We start from the raw sequence: 20,475 nt of genomic DNA on the forward strand, positions 1-20,475 counted from the left end.
GAGAGAAAGAGAGTGTGTGATTGTGATTAGAAGCTACATAGGAAAGTTTTGAGCTTCAAGTCAGTGAGGAGTAAAAAAGATTTTTAAAAAGCAAAGAAAACAAAATATAAGGGGAAAAAACACGAGAAAAATAAAAAGAGAATAATAGATCAGGCACTGTGGCTCATGACCGCAATCCCAGCACTTTTGGGAGGTCAAGGTGGTCAGAACACCTGAGGACAGGAGTTTGAGACCAGTCTGGCCAACATGGTGAAACCCCATCTCTATGAAAAGTACAAAAATCAGACGGGCTCAGTGGTGGTGCCCACCTGTGATCCCAGCTACTCAGGAGGCGGAGGCAGGAGAATCGCTTGAACCTGGGAGGCAGAGGTTGCGGTGAGCTGAGATTGTGCCACTGCACTCCAGGCTGGGCAACGAGAGCGAGACTCCATTTCCAAAAAAAAAAGAGAGAGAGAATAGGAGAAGCTACTGCATGATGTTAGTTACCAAGCCTGCCATGGGTCCTCTCTTGCTAGACACACTCGATAGATCCCCCCACTGAGCTGTGGATGGGCAGACCCCAGTGGAATCCCACCCTCCCCAACACCCCACTGAGCCCCGGGCCCCCTCCTCCCTTCCTCACCCCCACCTTCTCCCTGCCTTCTCTCTTCTCTCCTCTGAGCCCCCAGGCCTTTTCCACTTTGAGGGAGGTGCTTCAAAGAATGTTGCCCGCACCTAAGTGTCAGAAGCCTATGTCCGTTCATCCCTGAGAGGTCTGAAAAACTAAAAATAAATTCTAAAAAAAGCCTCTGTCTGCCTCTCCCCAAGCCCCAAGTGCTCTTACACCTGTGAGTGGCCAGGCCGGGTGTGGTGGCTCACACCTGTAATCCCAGCATTTTGGGAGGCCAAGGTAGGGGGATCACCAGGTCAGGAGATCGAGACCATCCTGGCTAACATGGTGAAACCACATCTCTACTAAAAGCACAAAAAATTAGCCTGGTGCAGTGGCACATGCCTGTAGTCCCAGCTACTAGGGAGACTGAGGCAGGAGAATCCCTTGAACCCGGGAGGCAGAGGTTGCAATGAGATGAGATTGCGCCACTGCACTCCTGCCTGGGCCGCAGGACAAGACTCAGTCTCAAACAAACAAACAGACAAAGAAACAACAACAACAACAACAACAAAGAAACAAAAAAAATCTGTGAGTGGCCAATAGGAAACCTGGTTACCGGAATTCCTAGTGTCTTAGTCCATTCAGTTGCTATAGCAAAAATACTACCGATTAGACCGGGTGCAGTGGCCCACACCCATCATCCCAACACTTTGGGAGGCCGAGGTGGGTGGATCACTTGACCCCAGGAGTTTGAGACCAGCCTGGCCAACATGGTGAAACGCTGTCTCTACTAAAAATACAAAAATTAGCCAGGCTCTGTGGTGCACACCTAGAGTATCAGCTACTTGGGAGGCTGAGACACCAGTATCACATGAACCCAGGAGGCAGAAGTTGCAGTGAGCCGAGATTGCACCACTGCACTCCAGTCTGGGCGACAGAGAGAGACCCTGCCTCAAAAATAAGTAAATAAATAAATAAACAAATAAATAAATATTACTGGTTAGGCCGGGTGTAGTGGCTCATGGCTGTAATCCCAGCACTATTGGAGGCCGAGGTAGGCCTCCTGAGCTTGAGCCCAGGAGTTCCAGACCAGCCTAGGCAGCATGGAGAAATGTCATCTCTACAAAAAAATACAAAAATTATTTGGATGTGGTGGCACACATGTATAGTGTCACTTACTCAGGAGGCTGAGGCGGGCGAATCACTGAGCCTGGGAGGTCAAGGCCACAGTGAGTCGTGATTGCACCACTACACTCCAGCCTGGGCAACACAGCAAGACCCTGCCTCAAAAAAATAGTGTTTCCAATACTGATATAAAACTTAAACAAAATACTACAAGTTAATATGATAAACTGGGTGCCTTATAATGACAGAAATGTATTGCTTACAGTTCTCGAGGCTTGGACATCGAGGATCAAGGTGCCAGCAGATTTGGTGTCTGGCAAGGACTTATTCTCTGGTTAATAGATGGCAACCTCAGGCCAGGTGCGGTGGCTCACACCTGTAATCCCAGCACTTTGGGAGGCCAAGGTGGGGTATCACCTGAGGACAGGAGTTCAAGACCAGCCTGGCCAACATAGTGAAACCCCATCTCTACTAAAATACAAAAATTAGACGGGTGTAGTGGCAGGTGCCTGTAATCACAGCTACTCAGGAGGCTAAGGTAGGAGAATCACTTGAAACCGGCAGGCGGAGGTTGCAGTGAGCTGAGATCACAGCACTATACTCCAGCCTGGGCGACAGCATGAGACATTATCTCAAAAATAAAAAATAAAACAAGCCACCCACCCAACTATCGATGTCCTGCAGAGGTGCCTCACCCCACTTTTGTCAGAAGCAAGACCGGGCTTGTCCCTAGGCCCCTGAGCCTGGGCCTCCTGCACAGTGGCCAGGAAAGCCAAGCTGCTTCCTCAGTGGCCCATCTCCTGAAGGTTGCTCTTCTTCTCGGTGGTTCTACAGACACTGTAAGGCCCATACTCACAGGATATTAGCACACCTGCTAAGAGATTCCTGTCCGCTGGCTGCCAGGGGCCTCTCCATCCAGGGAAATGTCCTCTCACGTTTCAGAATTTCCCTGCCAACCTTTCAACCCCCTGAGCATCCCCAAATTCACCATGCGTGTCCACATGATTACTTTTCCTACTTACCTCATTGTTGTCCCTAGACTTTTCTCCTTCCCCGCTCTGCAAAAAACCTCATATTTTATCTCAGTGTGCAAAGGTGGCCAATTGTGTTCAATCGGCCTCTTGGTTTCACCAAAGTATATTCTCTCTGTCATTAAGAGGCTATATTTCTGTCCCATAAACCCTAATAATCCCCTTATGCCCCTACTGCTGATCAACTTGCCTCTCAGGGCACCCGTTTTCCATGGGGAAAGTCTCCCTTCTTTCCAGCCAGGGCCCTTAAGCCCAATTACAGAGCCTTTTGAAGTTTGGGGTGAAAGACCAGGACACCCACATTGCCCATTTTGGCCACCAGGTGGCAGACAAGGATAATATTAAGCCTGGAATGACTTGAACTTGAGAGAGGCAGGAGACTTTCCTTGCAATGAACACTGATTGGTGCATAATGTTCCCCCTACATTCTGAAAGCGTTTGTTGAGCACCAGCTGTATTCATGCCTCTTTATGTTTTTCAGTTCTGCAGATGTACAATATACCTTCCCAAAGTCAGTTCCCAGGATTATTCTTTAGACTTAATAGTTATTTTTTTTTTAACAGCTTTAGGGTGAAATAACTTACAATTAAATTTACCCCCTGCTTCCCCTTTTTTTTGAGACAAGGTCTCGTCCTGTCACCCAGGCTAGAATGCAGTAGTACAATCACAGATCACTGCAGCCTCCACCTCCGGGCTTCAGACACTGTAAGGCCCATAGTTACAGGACCATAGTACACTCCCGTTCCCAGACCAGTTGGTCGCCTCTGGCCTGGCAGGGCTCCCAGTGTCTCCAGGACCTCCAGGTGACGCGCCTGCCTCCCCTGCTGCACCATAGGCCTGGGAGTGCCGGGTCCCCATCGCTCGGAGCGGCAGGCGCTCGTGAAATGTTCGTCAAGAGGATAAATGACCATGGCCGTGGTCTCCGCGGGAGGTGAGGAAACTGAAAGCCACCGAGGCAAAGGGGGGCGCTCCTTAAGAAGTGCCGCGGTCACGTGTACGTTTCAAAAGAAGGACGTGACTGAGTAGGGAGGGGACCGCGGAGACCCTCAGACCCTGGACTGTGAAGGGATGAGGGGCCGTGAAGGGGGACCCAGGAAACTGAGTCCTAAAAGCAAGGAGGAGCTTCCAGAATGAAGGGCGCCGTCACGCCTCCCTGCCTTTGCTCAAGCGGTTCCTTCACCCCGATCAAGTTCCTTCCCATTTCTCCATCTGTGGGGATCCTGAACGTGCACCTCCTCAGAGAAGCCCTCCTGGGGTCTCCAATTCTAGTTTATTGCCCCCTCCTATCGATCCCCCAGCGCGCTCATCGGGCCTGTGGACAACGACAGGTTTGAGGAGAGGATTCTTTGGATCGCAGAGGACTACAGAAGCCGCGCAGCCCCTTCCGAGGATGCCAAAGGGGACTGGACAGAAGGGAAGTGGCCGTGCCCGGGCTTGCCTACCACTAGATACCCACCCACCTATGACTGCTCAGTCCCGCTCTCCTACCAGACCCACCTTTCCCCGGCCCAAGCCATGGCACCCCGCCGACTCCCTGCCCAGTCCAAACTCGGAGGCTGGGCAAGGCACTGATCCACGGTTGGACCGACCCGGGGCAGCCTCTGGGTGAACAGCAGCGTGTCCGCCGGCAGCGAACCGAGATAAGCTAGCGGACCATGCGGCTGCACCGACTTCACGTGCGGCTGAGCGCGGTGGCCTCTGGGCTCCTGCTGCTTCTCCTCCAGGGCCACGATGAGGCTCCCGCGGAGGGGTGACAGGGACCGGGCTCAGATCTGCCAAATGCTGCGGAGGCAGAATCTCACAGTGCGGGGAGGGAAGGAGCCTGGGAGGTAGGAGCTGGTGGAGATGACAGCGTGGAACTCCTGAGTAGCTAGCAATACAGGCATTTTTAAAAATTCTGTGGCCGGGCGCGGTGGCTCATGCCTGTAATCCCAGCACTTTGGGAGGCTGAGGCAGGCAGATCACGAGGTCAAGAGAGCGAGACCATCCTGGCCACCATGGTGAAACCCTGTCTCTACTAAAAATACAAAAATTAGCTGGGCGTGGTGGTGTGCACCTGTAGTCCCAGCTACTCTGGAGGCTGAGGCAGGAGAATTGCTTGAACCCAGGAGGTGGAGGTTGCAGTGAGCTGAGATTGCACCACTACACTCCAGCCTGGCGACAGAGCAAGACTCCATCTCAAAAAAAAAAAAAAAAAATTGTAGCGATGGGATCTCATTATGTTGCCCAGGCTAATCTCAAAATCCTGGGCTCAAGCTATCCTCTTGCCTGAGCCTCCCAAATTGCTAGGATTACAGGTGTGAGCCATCACACCTGACCCTGATTTTTTTTAATGGGTGTTTAGTGGCATCTCATTGCAATTGGTTCCTTGGACTTTTAGCCTCTGCTTTTGATTCTTTATCTCTCTCTGTGTATCTGTATCTCTCCACATTTACTATATATGTAACATTTCCTCACACACAGAGAAATGTGCTCCCTAGATGACTCTTCTTTTCCTTTCACTTCTTTTTCTTGAGATAGAGTCTCCCTTTATTATCCAGGCTGGAGTGCAGTGGCATGATCATGGCTCACTGCAGCCTTGACTTCCTGGGCTCAGGCAATCCTCCCACCTCAGCCTCCTGAGTAGCTGCAACTAAAGGCGTGCAACACCAGCCTAGCGATTTAAAAAAAAATTCTGTAGAGATAGGGTCTCGCTATGTTACCCAGGCTGGTCTCAAACTCCTGAGCTCAAGTGATCCTTCTGCCTCAGCCTCCCAAAGTGCTGGGATTACAGGTGTGAGCCACCATGCCTGGCCTTCATTTCACATTTTTATGATTCCCTCAGTCATCATCAATGCCAAGACCTCTGAAACATAGCACAGTAAATGGTGGAATCCATGGGCATGTTCACCCCAGTAGTCATGGACAGCAGCCCAGGGATTTGGAAGAAGTTGACCTGTTAATAATGTAAAGGAGCTTTGTCACTGGACTCTGAGCTGGGAGGAGCTGGGGACCTCTTAGCACCCACAGCCCAGGTATTAATTAGGACATGAGAATTAAGGGCAGAGTTAGCATCTACCAAGGCAGGAGGCTGGGAGGATGGCTGGGGCCACAGTGAGTTGGATGGGAGACATTGAATCAACAACAGGCCATGCTGTTGGGTGGAGGTCAAGAGCAACTTCTAGTGGAGACTGGAAGGAGAGAAACTGGAGACAGCAAAGGTGGATGACTAGCTTTCCTAGACATAAGAACAGAAGGGCCAGGCGTGGTGGCTCATGCCTGTAATCCTGGCACTTTGGGAGGTGGAGGGAGAAGGATTGCTTGAGCCCAGGAGTTCGAGACCAGCCTGGACAACATAGGGAGATCCCATCTCTACAAAAAATACAAAAAGTAAAATATAACCAGGCATGATGGCACGCATGTACCTGTAGTCCCAGCTACTTGGGAGGCCAAGGTGGGAGGATCACTTAAACCCAGGAGATCGAGGCTGCAGTGAGCCAAGATCATGCCACTATACTCTACCCTGGGTGACAGAGTGAGACACTGTCTCCAAAAAAAAACAAAAAAGAAGAAGAAGAAAGAAAGAGAGGAAGGAAGGAAGGAAGTGGGGGGGAGGGAAAGAAAGCAAGAAAGAAGAAAGAGAGAAAGAAAAGAAAGAGAGATAAAGAAAAGAGAGGAAATAAAAAGAAAGGAAGAAAGAGAGAGAAAAAGAAAGAAAGAAAGAAAAGAAAGAAAGAAAAAAGAAAGAGAAAGAAAGAAGAAAGAAAGAAAGAGAAAGAAAGATGAAGGAAGGAAGGAGAGAAAACAGAAGAATGGAGCAATAGCTAGAGGGCAAAGTGGGTCAAGGCAGGCTTTGATGGTGGTATTTACACAGAAGCTGTGTTTGCAGCTGATGGGAGGGATGCTGCTACCAAAGAGACAGCCCTGAGGACGTGGGAGGGAACCAGGGTCTAGTGTCCATGGGTAGGTCTCAGAGCTGGGACTAGAGCAAGACAAGCAAGTGTAAAATTTAGAAGGCATTCATTCTCAGGTGCCGACCCTCTACTGGTATGACCCCGGGGGTGAGTGACTCTTTAACTTTTATGCCCTGGGCGCCTTGCTGGCCTGTCTCACCCTAGTCCTGGCCCTGGTTGGCCCATCCACAATGCTAGGAGGGAGGGCAGACCTAGCTGCAGGGAGTTGGGAAACGTGGCCTTGGGAGCAGATGGAGAGCTCTCCTGGCAGCATCTATACCTGAAAATGGAAGGTAAGACTGCGGGCGGAGAAGAGATCCAGGTGCACTGATGTGAGTGTTGAAGGTGGAAAGCATGCCAGAGCCAGGTGCTAAAATCTTCAGGAGATGATCAAGGGGGTGTGGCTGGGGGGTGGCAGGGCTGTGATGGCAACAAGAAGAGGAAGGTGGAATAGGGAAGGACAAAGTCTGGAGGCAGCTCTGGAAAGGAGACCCCACCCCAGGTTGCCGGGGAAGATTCAGGAAGCTGCAATGGTTTTTTATGAATCTTTTTTAGAGACAGAGTCTTGCTATGTTGCCCAAGCTGGCCTCAACCTCCTGGGCTGAAGCAATCCTCCTGCCTCAGCCTCATGAGTAGCTGGGACTACAGACTTGTGCCACAATGCCCAGCTGGCACTAGTTATTTTTGGCAGAAGGGAAGTTTCATCCTAAAGCCTGTCTCTTCAGCTCTGGGTGCCAGCTGGGGCCCCAGAAGAGGATCTGGCATCGTGTTTAGGCACAACCCTCACTCTGTCTTTCAGTGGGCCAGCAAATATCTATCCATCCTCCCACCGCCTACTCCCAGCCAGCCATGTTCCTGACACTGAGGCCCAGAAGTGAGTCCTGCCCTCCCTTGGGGTGGGAGCCTCCTAAGCCAGCAGAGAGACAGATGCCCTGCAGATGACGCCCCGGTCAAGAGCAGGCTTCCATCAGTTCTGGTTCCCAGCCTCTCCTCTCCTCAGGCTTCCATGAGTTCTGGTTCCAAGCCCCTCCTCTCCTCTCCTCTCCCCTCCCTACCTCTCTCTCTTTCTTTCTTTCTCTCTCTCTCTTTATCTACTTTTCTTTTTCTCTCTTTTTGTTTCTTTCTTTTTCTTTCTCTCTCTCCTTTCTCTCCTTTCTCTCTCTCCTTTCTTTCTTCTCTCTCTCTCTTTCTCTCTTTCTTTGTCTTGCTCTATAGCCTAGCCTAGAGTGCAGTGGCATTATCACAGCTCACTGCAGTCTCGACAACCTGGGCTCAAGTGATCCTCTCACCTCAGCCTCCCAAGTAGCTGGGACCACAGGCATGCACCATCACACCTGGCTAATTTTTTTTATTTTTTCTAGAGACGTGTCTCCCTGTGTTGCCCAGGCTGGTCTCAAACGCCTGGGCTCAAGCGCTCCTCCTGCCCCATCCTACTAAAGCACTGGGATTACAGGTATGAGCCACCACACCCAGTCCCAAGCCTCATGTTTTCACACACACACTCACACACACATGCAAACATGTACCCTCACTTCAATGCTATGAGGTGGGTCCTATTATCATCACTGTTTTATTTTCTTTCACATTTTAACATGAGATTTGGAGGGGACAAAACATCCAAACCATATCAAGCCCTCACCTCAGGCCGGGTTGCCCACTCAGAGTGGCACCCCAGGGTCACTGGCCACCACATCCTAGGGTCAGTGATGTGGTCATCTTGGGATGAACGCACAGGATTTCACGGAGATCACCAAGTCAGGAGAGCTGGAATTTGAAAACAGTGGGACGGGGAGGGCTGTCATATCAACCAGGCCTCTGCAGGGCACTCATCTAGCCCTGCCTCTGGCTCAGCCTGAGCATGGGGCTGGCCACCAGCTAGGTGGCGCTGTCCTTGGAGGTTCTATATCACAGCCCTTTAGAGATCGGTGGTGCTGAAGGGCAGGGATCTTATTCCACCTTCTGAAGCTTCTGTCGAACCAGTTGTTAAGGAGAATGGAGACAGCCGTGAGAGTGGAGTCCGGGGTCCTGGTCGGGGTGGTCTGTCTGCTCCTGGCATGCCCTGCCACAGCCACTGGTAAGACAAACCTGCTGGGCCTGCAGAGGGACTTGGTGTGAAGGAGTCAAGAGTGAGACAGGGACAGAGAGCAGTGGGCAGACCGCTCAGGAAACAGTCCTGTTTGGAGGCAGACCAGGGGTTGTGCATTCTCTCTGGGCAGGCGCTCTGCTCTTGCTATATTTGTTTCGTTGTTTTTGTTGTTGTTGTTGTTTGAGACAGAGTTTTGCTCTTGTTACCCAGGCTGGAGTGCAATGGCGCCATCTCGGCTCACTGCAACCTCCGCCTCCTGGATTCAAGCGATTCTCCTGCCTCAGCCTCCTGAGTAGCTGGGATTACAGGCACCTGCCACCATGGCCGGCTAATTTTTGTATTTTTAGCAGAGATGGGGTTTCACCATGTGGGCCAGGCTGGTCTCAAACTCCTGACCTCAGGTGACCCACCTGCCTCGGCCTCCCAAAGTGCTGGGATTACAGGCATAAGCCACTGCACCCGGTCTACTCTTGCTTTCTTGAATGATCGCCAAGGGCAGCCCTGCCAGGGGCCATGATTGTCTTTATGGTTTTTTGTTTGTTTGGAGACAGTCCCGCTGTGTCACGCAGACTGGAGTGCAGTGGCGTGATCTCGGCTCACTGCAACTTCCACCTCCCAGGTTCAAGCCATTCTTCTGCCTCAGCCTCCTGAGTAGCTGGGATTACAGGCACCTGCCACCATGGCTGGCTAATTTTTGTATTTTTAGCAGAGATTGGGTTTCACCATGTTGGCCAAGCTGGTCTCAAACTCCTGACCTCAGGTGACCCACCTGCCTCGGCCTCCCAAAGTGCTGGGATTACAGGTGTGAGCCACCGCACCTGGCCTGTCTTTATGTCTTAAGGGGGCCTGAGATTTGTTTTAATGAAGTATAGTAAGACAAGCAGATATGCAAATGACTATCACGAGGGAAGGAGTTTGCTCGTAGTTCCCTGTGAACAGGAAGCAGGCCATGCCACACAGGGCCACAGAGGGAAGCACCAGGTGGCATCGGCCAGGAGGCAGAGGGAGCAGGGGGAAAATGTGGGCAAGCCCCTTTGCCACGGTTGCTGCGGGAAGGAATAGGCAAGGCAGGCTAAAGAGGTTTACGATTGGCAGCACGCTCTGGGAAAAGGGGCTGTCCCCAGCCAGCTTCCTGGTACCTGGCTCTGTGGTAATTATGGCTGGTGGATGGCAGGCAGCCAGGAGCTGAGAGCTGTATAAAGGCGGTGGTTGGGTATGGCTCTGGACTGGTTTGCCTTTGCTCCCTAGAGAGTTGCCTGCCAATTCCAACTCCCCAGAGAGCTGCCTCCTATCTCTAGGAATTGTCTAGCCTGGGAGAGAGTCCTCCAGTCTTAGTCTGTTTGTGTTGTTGTAAAAGAATACAGGAAGCTGGGTAATTCACAAAGAAAAGAAGTTTAATTAGCCCACAGTTCTGCAGGCCATACAAGAAACATGGTGCCAGCTGGGCATGATGGCTCACACCTGTCATCCCAGCACTTGGGGAGGCTGAGGCGAAAGGATTGCTTGAGCCCAGGAGTTTGAGACCAGCCTGGGCAACATAATGAGACCCCATCTCTATTTTTTAAGAAATAACTCAGGGCTGGGCATGATGGCTCATGCCTGTAATCCCAGCACTTGGGGAGCCCCAGGTGGATGGATTACTTGAGGTCAGGAGTTCGAGACCAGCCTGGCCAACATGATGAAACCCCGTCTCTACTAAAAATACAAAAATTAGCCAGGCGTTGTGGTGCACACCTGTAATCCCAGCTACTTGGGAGGCTGAGGCCCTGGAGTCGCTTGAACCCGGGAGTCAGAGGTTGCAGTGAGCCAAGATCGTGCCACTGCACTCCAGCTTGGTCAACAGAGCTAGACCCTGTCTCAAACACAAAAAATAAAAACAAAGAAATGGGCAAGTGGCTGGCCCCAAGGCTCAAGGCCCTAGTGGCAGGCCCGGTCTGGCCTGGAGTGGAGTGGTAGTGACTCTCAGGCAGGCAGGGAGGAGGAAGTTGGGCGTCAACCTAAGACCAGGCTCACCGGCTTGCTGGGAAGGTTACCAAGATGCTGTGTGGTAAGTACTGAGAACAGCCTGAGGGTTTGTCTTTCACTCCTTCCCCTCATGGGGGCTGCAAACTCACCCCGTGGCCTTTCTGTCCTTCCCTCAGGGCCCGAAGTTGCTCAGCCTGAAGTAGACACCACCCTGGGTCGTGTGCAAGGCCGGCAGGTGGGCGTGAAGGGCACAGACCGCCTTGTGAATGTCTTTCTGGGCATTCCATTTGCGCAGCCGCCACTGGGGCCTAACCGGTTCTCAGGCCCACGCCCAGCACAGCCCTGGGAGGGTGTGCGGGATGCCAGCACTGCGCCCCCAGTGTGAGTAGTGCTGGTGGAGGCGGGCAAACAGGCAGGTTGCAGGAGAATCCTGCTGCTGGGGCTTGTGGGGCTGAACAGCTGGACCTCAGGCCCACCCTTGGCCACAGGTGCCTACAAGACGTGGAGAGCATGAACAACAGCAGATTTGTCCTCAACGGAAAACAGCAGATCTTCTCCGCTTCAGAGGACTGCCTGGTCCTCAACATCTATAGCCCAGCTGAGGCCCCCGCAGGGGCCGGTAGGCACCCCAGAGGGCCCTGTCCACCTGATCCAGCTCCACTATGCCCACCTGTCCCCTCCCCGTCCCTGTTTCCAAAGCATCCTAGAGGTCCTGAGACTGCCCTGGGCTGGCAGGTGGGCAGCTAAGGTCTCAGGAGCTTGGGGGTCAGTGCCCCATGGCCACCTCTGCAGGTCATGGTATGGGTCCATGGAGGCGCTCTGATAACTGGCACTGCCACCTCCTATGATGGATCAGCCCTGGCTGCCTATGGGGGATGTGGTCGTGGTTACAGTCCAGTACCGCCTTGGGGTCCTTGGCTTCTTCAGGTGAGATGACAGACCAGGCCAGAGCACTGCCTGCACCAGGGAGAGGCCAGCTCACCAGAGCAACTGGGGATCTAGGCTGGGGTCCGGAACCTGAATGGAGGGCTGCTTACCCATGATGTCTGGGGCAGAGAAGGGCACCCCCCAAGCCTCCACCCTGGGAGAGGGGTCCAGCCAAAGCCAGAATTATACAGTGAACTTGGTCCCTTGGGCAGAGGGCATTGATTCCTGGGCTGAAGCCCAGGTTCCAGCAGGATATGGGACAAAGAGCAACAGGCTCTGGAGATGCCAACCACGGCTCCCAGACAGGCCAGACCTGGGGAGCAGAGAAGGGTCTGGCATCCTGGTGGCTAATTCAAAGCAAACCTGCAGAGGCTGGCGAGGAGCCAGGCTGAACTAACCGTTGCCCCAACACTGCCCCCAGCACTGGAGATGAGCATGCACCTGGCAACCAGGGCTTCCTAGATGTGGTAGCTGCTTTGCGCTGGGTGCAAGGAAACATCACCCCCTTTGGGGGTGACCTCAACTGTGTCACCGTCTTTGGTGGATCTGCCGGTGGAAGCATCGTCTCTGGCCTGGTAAGTCACCATAGGGGGCTAGCGATGGTGGCCAGGAAGGCTCCGGTGGTCTCAGAACTCCCAGCTCCTCTGCCCTCCTCTGACAGCCACCTACTCTCTCCAATGCACCCAGATCCTGTCCCCAGTGGCTGCAGGGCTGTTCCACAGAGCCATCACACAGAGTGGGGTCATCACCACCCCAGGGATCATCGAGTCTCACCCCTGGCCCCTAGCTCAGGTCTGCATTTCCTTCCCTCTGTTACTGTATGTGTGCCTCCCATACCCCACTGTGTGCTGGCCCTGGGGTCTCAGAGTAGTGGGGGTTGCCGGCAGGGAGCTCCCTGTTAGCAAAGAGGAGCCCAATAAGATGAAAGAGCATCAGAGGAAACAACTGCTGCATTCCAGCATGTTGGCAGTCAGGGAGGGCTTCCTGAAGGAGGCCACCCTGAAGCATATCATCGTTGGTCCTTTCTCCAGGGTGGGGGAGCACCCCTCTCTGCCCCAGGCAGCATGGTGGAGGGGGTCTCCATTGCCAGCCACCTGCTGCCTGAGAGCTCTCCATTCAGGCTCCAGATCCCCACCCTACATCCTCATTGTAAGGCCTTGCGAAGAAAATCCAGGGGAAGCCACAGTGGGAACTGCATCTGCAAAGGCTGTAGATGTGGGAGAGAGTGACAGGTCCTGCAGCAGCAAGCTCGCAGGTTAGGGAACAGGGCAGGAAGTGAAGGTGCTGGAGAAGTGGGGGCCATGCCTGGGAATCTGGACTTTATCCAGAGGGCAGGAAGAATTTGGGCAATGACAAGGTTGAGCTACTTGGAGTAGAAGGTGGGTTGGAGGGAGCCGTCCTGAAGATCAAGAGGCCAGTGAAATGATCAGGGCAGAGTCCAGGAGAAAGAGACAGGATGGAATAGGGATAGAGCCATTGGGGGGGAGAGGGGGCAAATGCGAGCAGGATTTGGAAGGCTGGGTCAGTTCCCTCACTTGGCCCCAGATGGTGGCCAAGGCAGAGTGGGCTGGGCATTGTAACCACTGGGTACAAGATGATTCTGGAACCTCTGCGTGGGCATGTTGACTCTTGTATGGACAACAGCATCCACCTCTCAACCTCCCTAACCCATCCTCTCCCCATGGCCAGGAGAGATTTTCTCAACCACAGACTTGAGGTCATTCCCTGTCTCTCCTCTGTCCACAGAAAAGCAGCACAAGGCTGAGGCGGGCGGATCACAAGGTCAGGAGATCGAGGCAATCCTGGCTAACATGGTGAAAACCCATCTCTACTAAAAATACAAAAAATTAGCCGGGCGTGGTGGCAGATGCCTGTAGTCCCAGCTACTCAGGAGGCTGAGGCAGGAGAACGGCGTGAACCTGGGAGGCAGAGCTTGCGGTGAGCTGAGATCACGCCACTGCACTCCAGCCTGGGCGACAGAGCGAGAGTCTGTCTCAAAAAAAAATCAATAAAAGATAATGACACTATTCTTAGAGGGCAGTGAGGACTCAGTGCCCCCATTCCCCCAGATAATAAAGTTATGGTATAATAGGGGACGCAAGGGGGCCCTTGGGACCACCCAAGCTGACAGGCAGGGCAGGCTTCTCAGGAGTGGTGGCAAGTCTATGACCAGTCTCGGGGCCGATCTGTGACATCACGTCCAGCTGTCCTACAGTTGCACCCTCTCTGTGGGAGGCAGAAGGCTGCAAGGTGGGGCTGAGTGGCTGAGAGGGAGGCATGACTCTTTCATTTGTCCCCAGAAAATCGCAAACACCTTGGCCTGCAGCTCCAGCTCCCCGGCTGAGATGGTGCAGTGCCTTCGGCAGAAGGAGGGAGAAGAGCTGGTCCTTAGCAAGAAGCTGGTATGGCCACCCTTTTGGGGATGGTGCCGGGCAATGGCACAGAGGGGGTTCTATCCATCCCTTGCAGGAGCAGAGGGGCAGTCTACTCCCAGGTGGGGCTGGGGACAGCAGCTCATGAGGGGAAGGGGCTGAGGGCTTGGAGACAGAAATGGAGGGCCATCTCCATCCCTACAGCAGGCTTGTCTTCTAGGAAAGAAACTGGAAGCATCTGTTGCCCTGATCTCCCGGTTGCCCCGACCCCCTTAGCCCTGGTGATCTCCGTCCCTTCACTTTCCCTCCAGGCTCAGACACTCAGGCCTGTGGCTTAGTGGCTCCTGGGGTCCTAGCCTTTGAGGCTTGATCCTATCTTGGGAGCCTCCTGCGATTGCTTTCTCCTGCAGAAAATTACTATCTATCCTCTCACCGTTGATGGCACTGTCTTCCCCAAAAGCCCCAAGGAACTCCTGAAGGAGAAGCCCTTCCACTCTGTGCCCTTCCTCATGGGTGTCAACAACCATGAGTTCAGCTGGCTCATCCCCAGGGTGAGTTGCTCCCGCCCCTGTGCCCTTCAAGGCCCTGCCCCAGCCAGTACCTCCCACCCCAGCATCAACACTACAGCCTTGTGAACGGAGCACTCCCGTTACTCCCATTTGATAAGTGAGAAAGCAGAGGCCCAGAAAGGTTTGAGGGACTTGCCCAAGGTCACCCAGCTTTGTTTTGTTGTGTTGTTGTTTTGTTTTGTTTTGTTTTGTCTTGTTTTTGTTTGTTTGTTTTTGAGACAGTGTCTCACTCTATCGCCCAGGCTGGAGTGTAGTGGTGCGATCTCAGCTCACTTCAACCTCCACCTCCTGGGTTCAAGAGTTTCTCCTGCCTCAGCCTCCCAAGCAGCTGGGATTACAGGCACATGCCACCACACCTGGCTAATTTTTGTATTTTTATAGAGATGAGGTTTCACCACGTTGGCCAGGCTGGTCTCGAACTCCTGACCTCAAGTAATCTGCCTGCTTTGGCCTTCTAAAGTGTTGGGATTACATGCGTGGGCCACTTCAATAAAGCAAATGTTTTCTTTTGGGGAACCAGGCTTTTGCACAAACTGGCCTTCTGGGCAGTGCTGATCTGGGCAGCATATTCCTGCTTTGGCGTCTGGTTTATACATCAGGCTCTATGAGACTGGTTAGTGTGACTCTGTGCCAGAGCAATTGACTAAGACTCTCAGGTTTTAGATATCAAGCCACCGGGGACCTCATGAGCCAAGTGCCTTCCAGTCCTTTCCAGGTGCATAGAACTTCCCATAAGAGTGTCAGCACTGTGCTTTCATCCCAAGCATCTTGTTTCTGTCATTCTTATTCTTCTACCCATCTTCACAGCAATCATTTTCTTCACTTTTCTTTTTTTTTTTTTTTTTCATCTTGGCCCATTGCACACCCTAAGACAAAGCAATCCTTTTTTGTTGTTGTTGTTGTTTGTGTGTTTGTTTGTTTTTTGAGACAGAGTCTCGATCCATCATCCAGGCTGCAGTGCAGCAGCGCCATCATGACTCACTACTGCCTCAGCCTCTCAGGCCCGAGCAATCCTTCCAGCTTCCTGAGTAGCTGGGGCCTCAGGTCTGTGCCACCACACTCTGCTAACTTTTTTTTTTTTTTTTCCATGTATAGTCAGGTCTCCCTCTGCTGCCCAAGCTGGTCCAGAGCACCTGGCCTCAAGCAATCCTCTTGCCTCGACCTCCCACAGTGCTGGGATTACAGGCATGAGCCACAGCACCCAGCCAACAACCACTTTTAATGGCTGCAAATCTTCCACAAATGGAGGGTCTCATTACATTGTTCTTTCATCTTGGCATTTGGGCAACTTCTAGTTTTTTAGTTTGTTTGTTTGTTTGTTTTGTTTTTGAGACGGAGTTTTGCTCTTGTTGCCCAGGCTGGAGTGCAATGGCGCGATCTTAGCTCACCGCACCGCAACCTCTGCCTCCCGGGTTCAAGCGATTCTCCTGCCTCAGCCTCCCGAGTAGCTGGGATTACAGGCGCCTGCCACCATGCCCAGCTAATTTTTGTATTTTAGTAGAGACAGGGTTTCACCATGTTGGCCAGGCTGGTCTCACACTCCTGACCTCAGGTGATTCACCCGCCTCGGCCTCCCAAAATGCTGGGATTGCAGGCGTGGAGCCACCGCGCTCGGCACTGCAACTCTTTACAGAGGAATTCTCACTAGCCCCATTTTACACATGAGGAAACTGAGGCTTGAGGTGTCATGGTAGGGAAGAGGCAGAGGCAGAGTTTAAGCCAGTTCTGTCTGACCCCAGAGCCTCAGCTGTCAGACGTGGAGCTAGATAGACCTGGGGCCAAATCCCAGCGCTGGGCACTTGCCCAGTTATCCTATCCCCTCTAAGCCCATCTCTTCATCTACACATGGGGATGACATTGCCCACTCGCCTGGGCTGTTGTAAGGAGACTAGACATTGCATTTGAAGAGTCTACCTGGGATCTCAATACCAGGGGCTGTTCAATCTTTGTCCGTTTCCCTTCTATGGAAGCCCCAGAACCCTTCCCATTCACACAATCTCATCACTGCCCTCTGGAGCTGAGGGGAGCCCCTATCATTTCTGCTCTCACTTACTTCCCAGTTAACTTCAACCAAGCACCTGCTTCCAGGCCAGACCCTTTGCTGGGGACTTCACATAGGCTGCCAGGCAGAGACTGACTTTCAGAGAGGTTTAGCCACCTGTCTGCGATCACACAGCCAAGCAGTGGTTGCAGAGCTAAGATTTGACTCCAGACCTGAGCTTATGCCAAGGTGACCTTGGTCAAGATACCTACCCACTCTGAGCCTCAGTTTCCTCCTTTGTAAAATGGAAATAATAATAGAATCTAATCTATTAATTCTATTAATACAGAATCTAATCTATTGTGGGGATTCAATAAATGATGACACTGGCCAGGCGCGGTGGGTGGCTCAAGCTTGTGATCCCAGTACTTTGGGAGAAGCGGGAGGATCACTTGAGCCCAGGAGTTCAAGACCAGCCTGGGCAACTTATTGACCCCAATCTCTACACAGATTTTTTGAAAATTAGCCGGGCATGGTGGTACACACTTATAGTCCCAGATACTTGGGAAGCTGAAGTGGGAAGATCACTTGAGCGCGGGAGTCTCAGGCTGCAGTGAGCTGTGATCATGCCACTGCACTCCAGCACGGTCGACAGCCAGACCATTTCAGAGATTAAAAATATTAAATTAAATTAAAATGATGACACAAAGCACACAGAATGGTGCCTGTCACCTAGCAAGCGCTCAGTAAATGTTTGCAGCTAGTCATTTTATCATCATCATCATCATCATCATGGAAATTGGTGTTATTATGAGCATGTGCTGCCAAAGGCAGCATCGAATCAGGCCATGAGTGCCTAACTCCCATCCCATCCTTTCTCTGTAGATTCTGGAAGCCCTGTCTTTTTCTATGAGTTCCAGCATCGACCCGGTTCTTTTGCGAAGATCAAACCCGCCTGGGTGAAGGCTGATCATGGGGCCGAGGGTGCTTTTGTGTTCGGAGGTCCCTTCCTCATGGACGAGAGCTCCCGCCTGGGTGAGGACAGACAGACAGACATGTGATCCCTAGGCTGCCAGACTCCAAGGGGCCTGGGCAGGGCTTGCGGGAACACGGGTCTCCAGTCAGCACTGAGGATCCTTGGGTCCCTTCCAGGTCCCACCTGACTCTGGTTCAGTTCTGTCCCTCTCACCTTTCCAGCCTTTCCAGAGGCCACAGAGGAGGAGAAGCAGCTAAGCCTCACCATGATGGCCCAGTAGACCCACTTTGCCCAGACAGGGTGAGTGAGTGACAGGGCATAGCTCGCTTTGGGCCTGGGATGCTCAGGTCGGCCCCTCTGGGGGACAGCACGGGAAGCCTTGGTCCTCATTCATTCCTCCCACCCAGGGACCCCAATAGCAAGGCTCTGCCTCCTTGGCCCCGATTCAACCAGGCGGAACAATATCTGGAGGTCAACCCAGTGCCACGGGCCGGACAGAAGTTCAGGGAGGCCTGGATGCAGTTCTGGTCAGAGATGCTCCCCAGCAAGATACAACAGTGGCACCAGAAATAGAAGAACAGGAAGGCCCAGGAGGACCTCTGAGGCCAGGCCTGAACCTTCTTGGCTGGGGCAAACCACTCTTCAAGTGGTGGCAGAGTCCCAGCAGGGCAGCCCGCCTCTCCCCCTGCTGAGACTTTAATCTCAACCAGCCCCACATGGAGTCATGTTCCTTAAAGCATCGGCCGCTCTGTGACTGGACTTATGCTCTTTTGAAATGTCATAAGGCTGCCTCCCACCTCTGGGCCATTGTACAAGTTCTTCCCTCTCCCTGAAGTGCCTTTCCTGCTTTCGTCGTGGTAGGTTCTAGCACATTCCTCTAGCTTCCTGGAGGACTCACTCCCCCAGGAAGACTTCCCTGCTTTCTCTGGGCTGTGCAGCCCCGAGTCTGCGTCCATTAGAGCACAGTCCACCCGAGGCTAGCACTGTGTCTGTGTCTGTCTCCCCCTCAGAGGAGCTCTCTGAAAGTGGGGATTAGCCTACCCCCACTCTGTCACCCACACCAGGATCGGGTGGGACCTGGAGCTGGGGGTGTTTGCTGAGTGAGTGAGTGAAACACAGAGTATGGGAATGGCAGCTGCTGAACTTGAACCCAGAGCCTTCAGGTGCCAAAGCCATACTGAGGCCCCCACCGACATTGTCCACCCTGGCCAGAAGGGTGCATCCCAATGGCAGAGACCTGGGATGGGAGAAGTCCTGGGGCGCCAGGGGATCCAGCCTAGACCAGACCTTAGCCCCTGACTAAGGCCTCGGACTAGGGCGGGAGGGGTCTCCTCCTCTCTGCTGCCCAGTCCTGGCCCCTGCACAAGACAACAGAATCCATCAGGGCCATGAGTGTCACCCAGACCTGACCCTCACCAATTCCAGCCCTGACCCTCAGGACGCTGGATGCCAGCTCCCAGCCCCAAGTGCCAGGTCCTCCCTCCCTTCCTGGCTTGGGGAGACCAGTTTCTGGGGAGCTCAGCACAGCTCCAAGAGCACCCACCAAGACACAGCAGGACAGGCCAGAGGAGGACATCTGGACAAGGGCATCAGTCGGGCTATTGTCACAGAGAAAAGAAGAGACCCAGCCACTCGGGCTGCAAAAGGTGAAAAGCACCAAGAGGTTTTCAGAGTGGGAGTAAACATTTCTTGCTTTGAGGATCAATGTACCACTACCTTAAAACAGCTGGGTTTGTTTTTGTTTTTGTTTTAGAGACAGGGTGCACTCTGCTGTGCATGCTGGACTGCAGTGGCACCATTGTAGCTCCCTGCAGCCTTGAACTCCTCGAACTCACTGCAGCCTCAAACTCGATCAAGCGATTCTCCCACCTCAGCCTCCCAAGTAGCTGGGACTACAGGCGAGTGTCGCCATGCCTGGATAATTTTTTGTTTTTGTAGGGACAGGTTCTCACCATGTTGCCCAGACTGGCCTCAAACTCCTGGCCTCAAATGATCTTCCAAAACACTGGGCTTGGCCTTCCAAAAGGCTTGGCCTTCCAAAACACTGGGATTGCAGGTGTGACCCACTGTGCCCAGCCAACACCTGGATTTCAGTATATATCCCAGAGTCTTCCCTGCCCCCGTTACACCATCCTACCAGCTCCAGTCCCACAAGTACCCTTCCTCAGTCAGACTGAGCTGCTGGCTGCTGATGGGTGCATGAAAAGCATTTTCATTTTCTTTTTCCTTTCTTTCTTTCTGTCTTTTTTTTGAGACGGAGTTTCACTCTTGTTGCCCAGGCTGGTGTGCAATAACACGATCTCAGCCCACTGCAACCTCCACCTCCCAGGTCCAAGCGATTCTCCTGCATCGGCCTCACAAGTAGCTGGGATTACAGGCTCCCACCACCACGCCCAGATAATTTTTTGTATTTTTAGTAGAGACAGGGTTTCACCATGTTGGCCAGGCTGGTCTCGAACTCCTGACTTCAGATGATCCACCCGCCTCGGCCTCCCAAAGTGCTGGGATTACAGGCGTGAGCCACCGCACCCGGCCAGCATTTTCATTTCCAACTGGAACCAGCTCTGTTCTGGGAAGTCCATTTTGGGGAGGAAGGAGAGACAGAAAGCCAGAAGGGCTCTGAGTCATGTCATTCCCCTGCTTGAAAGCTCCTGGTGACCCCCTGTCTCCCTTAGGACAAGTCCAAGTTCTCCACGTGCCACTGAAGTCCTGCTATTCTCATCCCCTTCCTTCCACCAGGGAAGTTCATCCCCATAAGCTGGTAGAGCCTGACAAGTAGACAGGCCCTGGCCAGGCACGGTGGCTCACGGCTGTAATCCCAGCACTTTGGGAAGCTGAGGCGGGCGGATCACTTGAGGTCAGGAGTTAGAGACCAGCCTGGCCAACATGGCGAAACCTTGTCTGTACTAAAAATACAGA

The 20,475-nt window shown here is 52.9% G+C and overlaps 1 protein-coding gene across 1 annotated transcript; it reads left to right on the forward strand.

Moving 5' to 3' along the window:
* Positions 1-8,549: 8,549 nt before the first annotated feature.
* LOC115931038 (carboxylesterase 3-like) lies at positions 8,550-19,179 on the forward strand. Its single transcript, XM_055364278.2, is given in 14 exon segments — positions 8,550-8,754; positions 10,908-11,112; positions 11,220-11,385; positions 11,524-11,601; positions 11,603-11,658; positions 12,080-12,233; positions 12,346-12,913; positions 12,987-13,075; positions 13,959-14,060; positions 14,441-14,581; positions 15,164-15,212; positions 17,466-17,615; positions 17,778-17,856; positions 17,964-19,179. Coding segments are annotated over 14 exon segments (2,115 nt in total). The 5' UTR covers positions 8,550-8,672; the 3' UTR covers positions 18,160-19,179.
* Positions 19,180-20,475: the final 1,296 nt, after the last annotated feature.

The sequence above is a fragment of the Gorilla gorilla genome, chromosome 18 (genome assembly GCF_029281585.2).
Source record: "Gorilla gorilla gorilla isolate KB3781 chromosome 18, NHGRI_mGorGor1-v2.1_pri, whole genome shotgun sequence".
NCBI classification, from domain to species: Eukaryota; Metazoa; Chordata; class Mammalia; order Primates; family Hominidae; genus Gorilla; species Gorilla gorilla.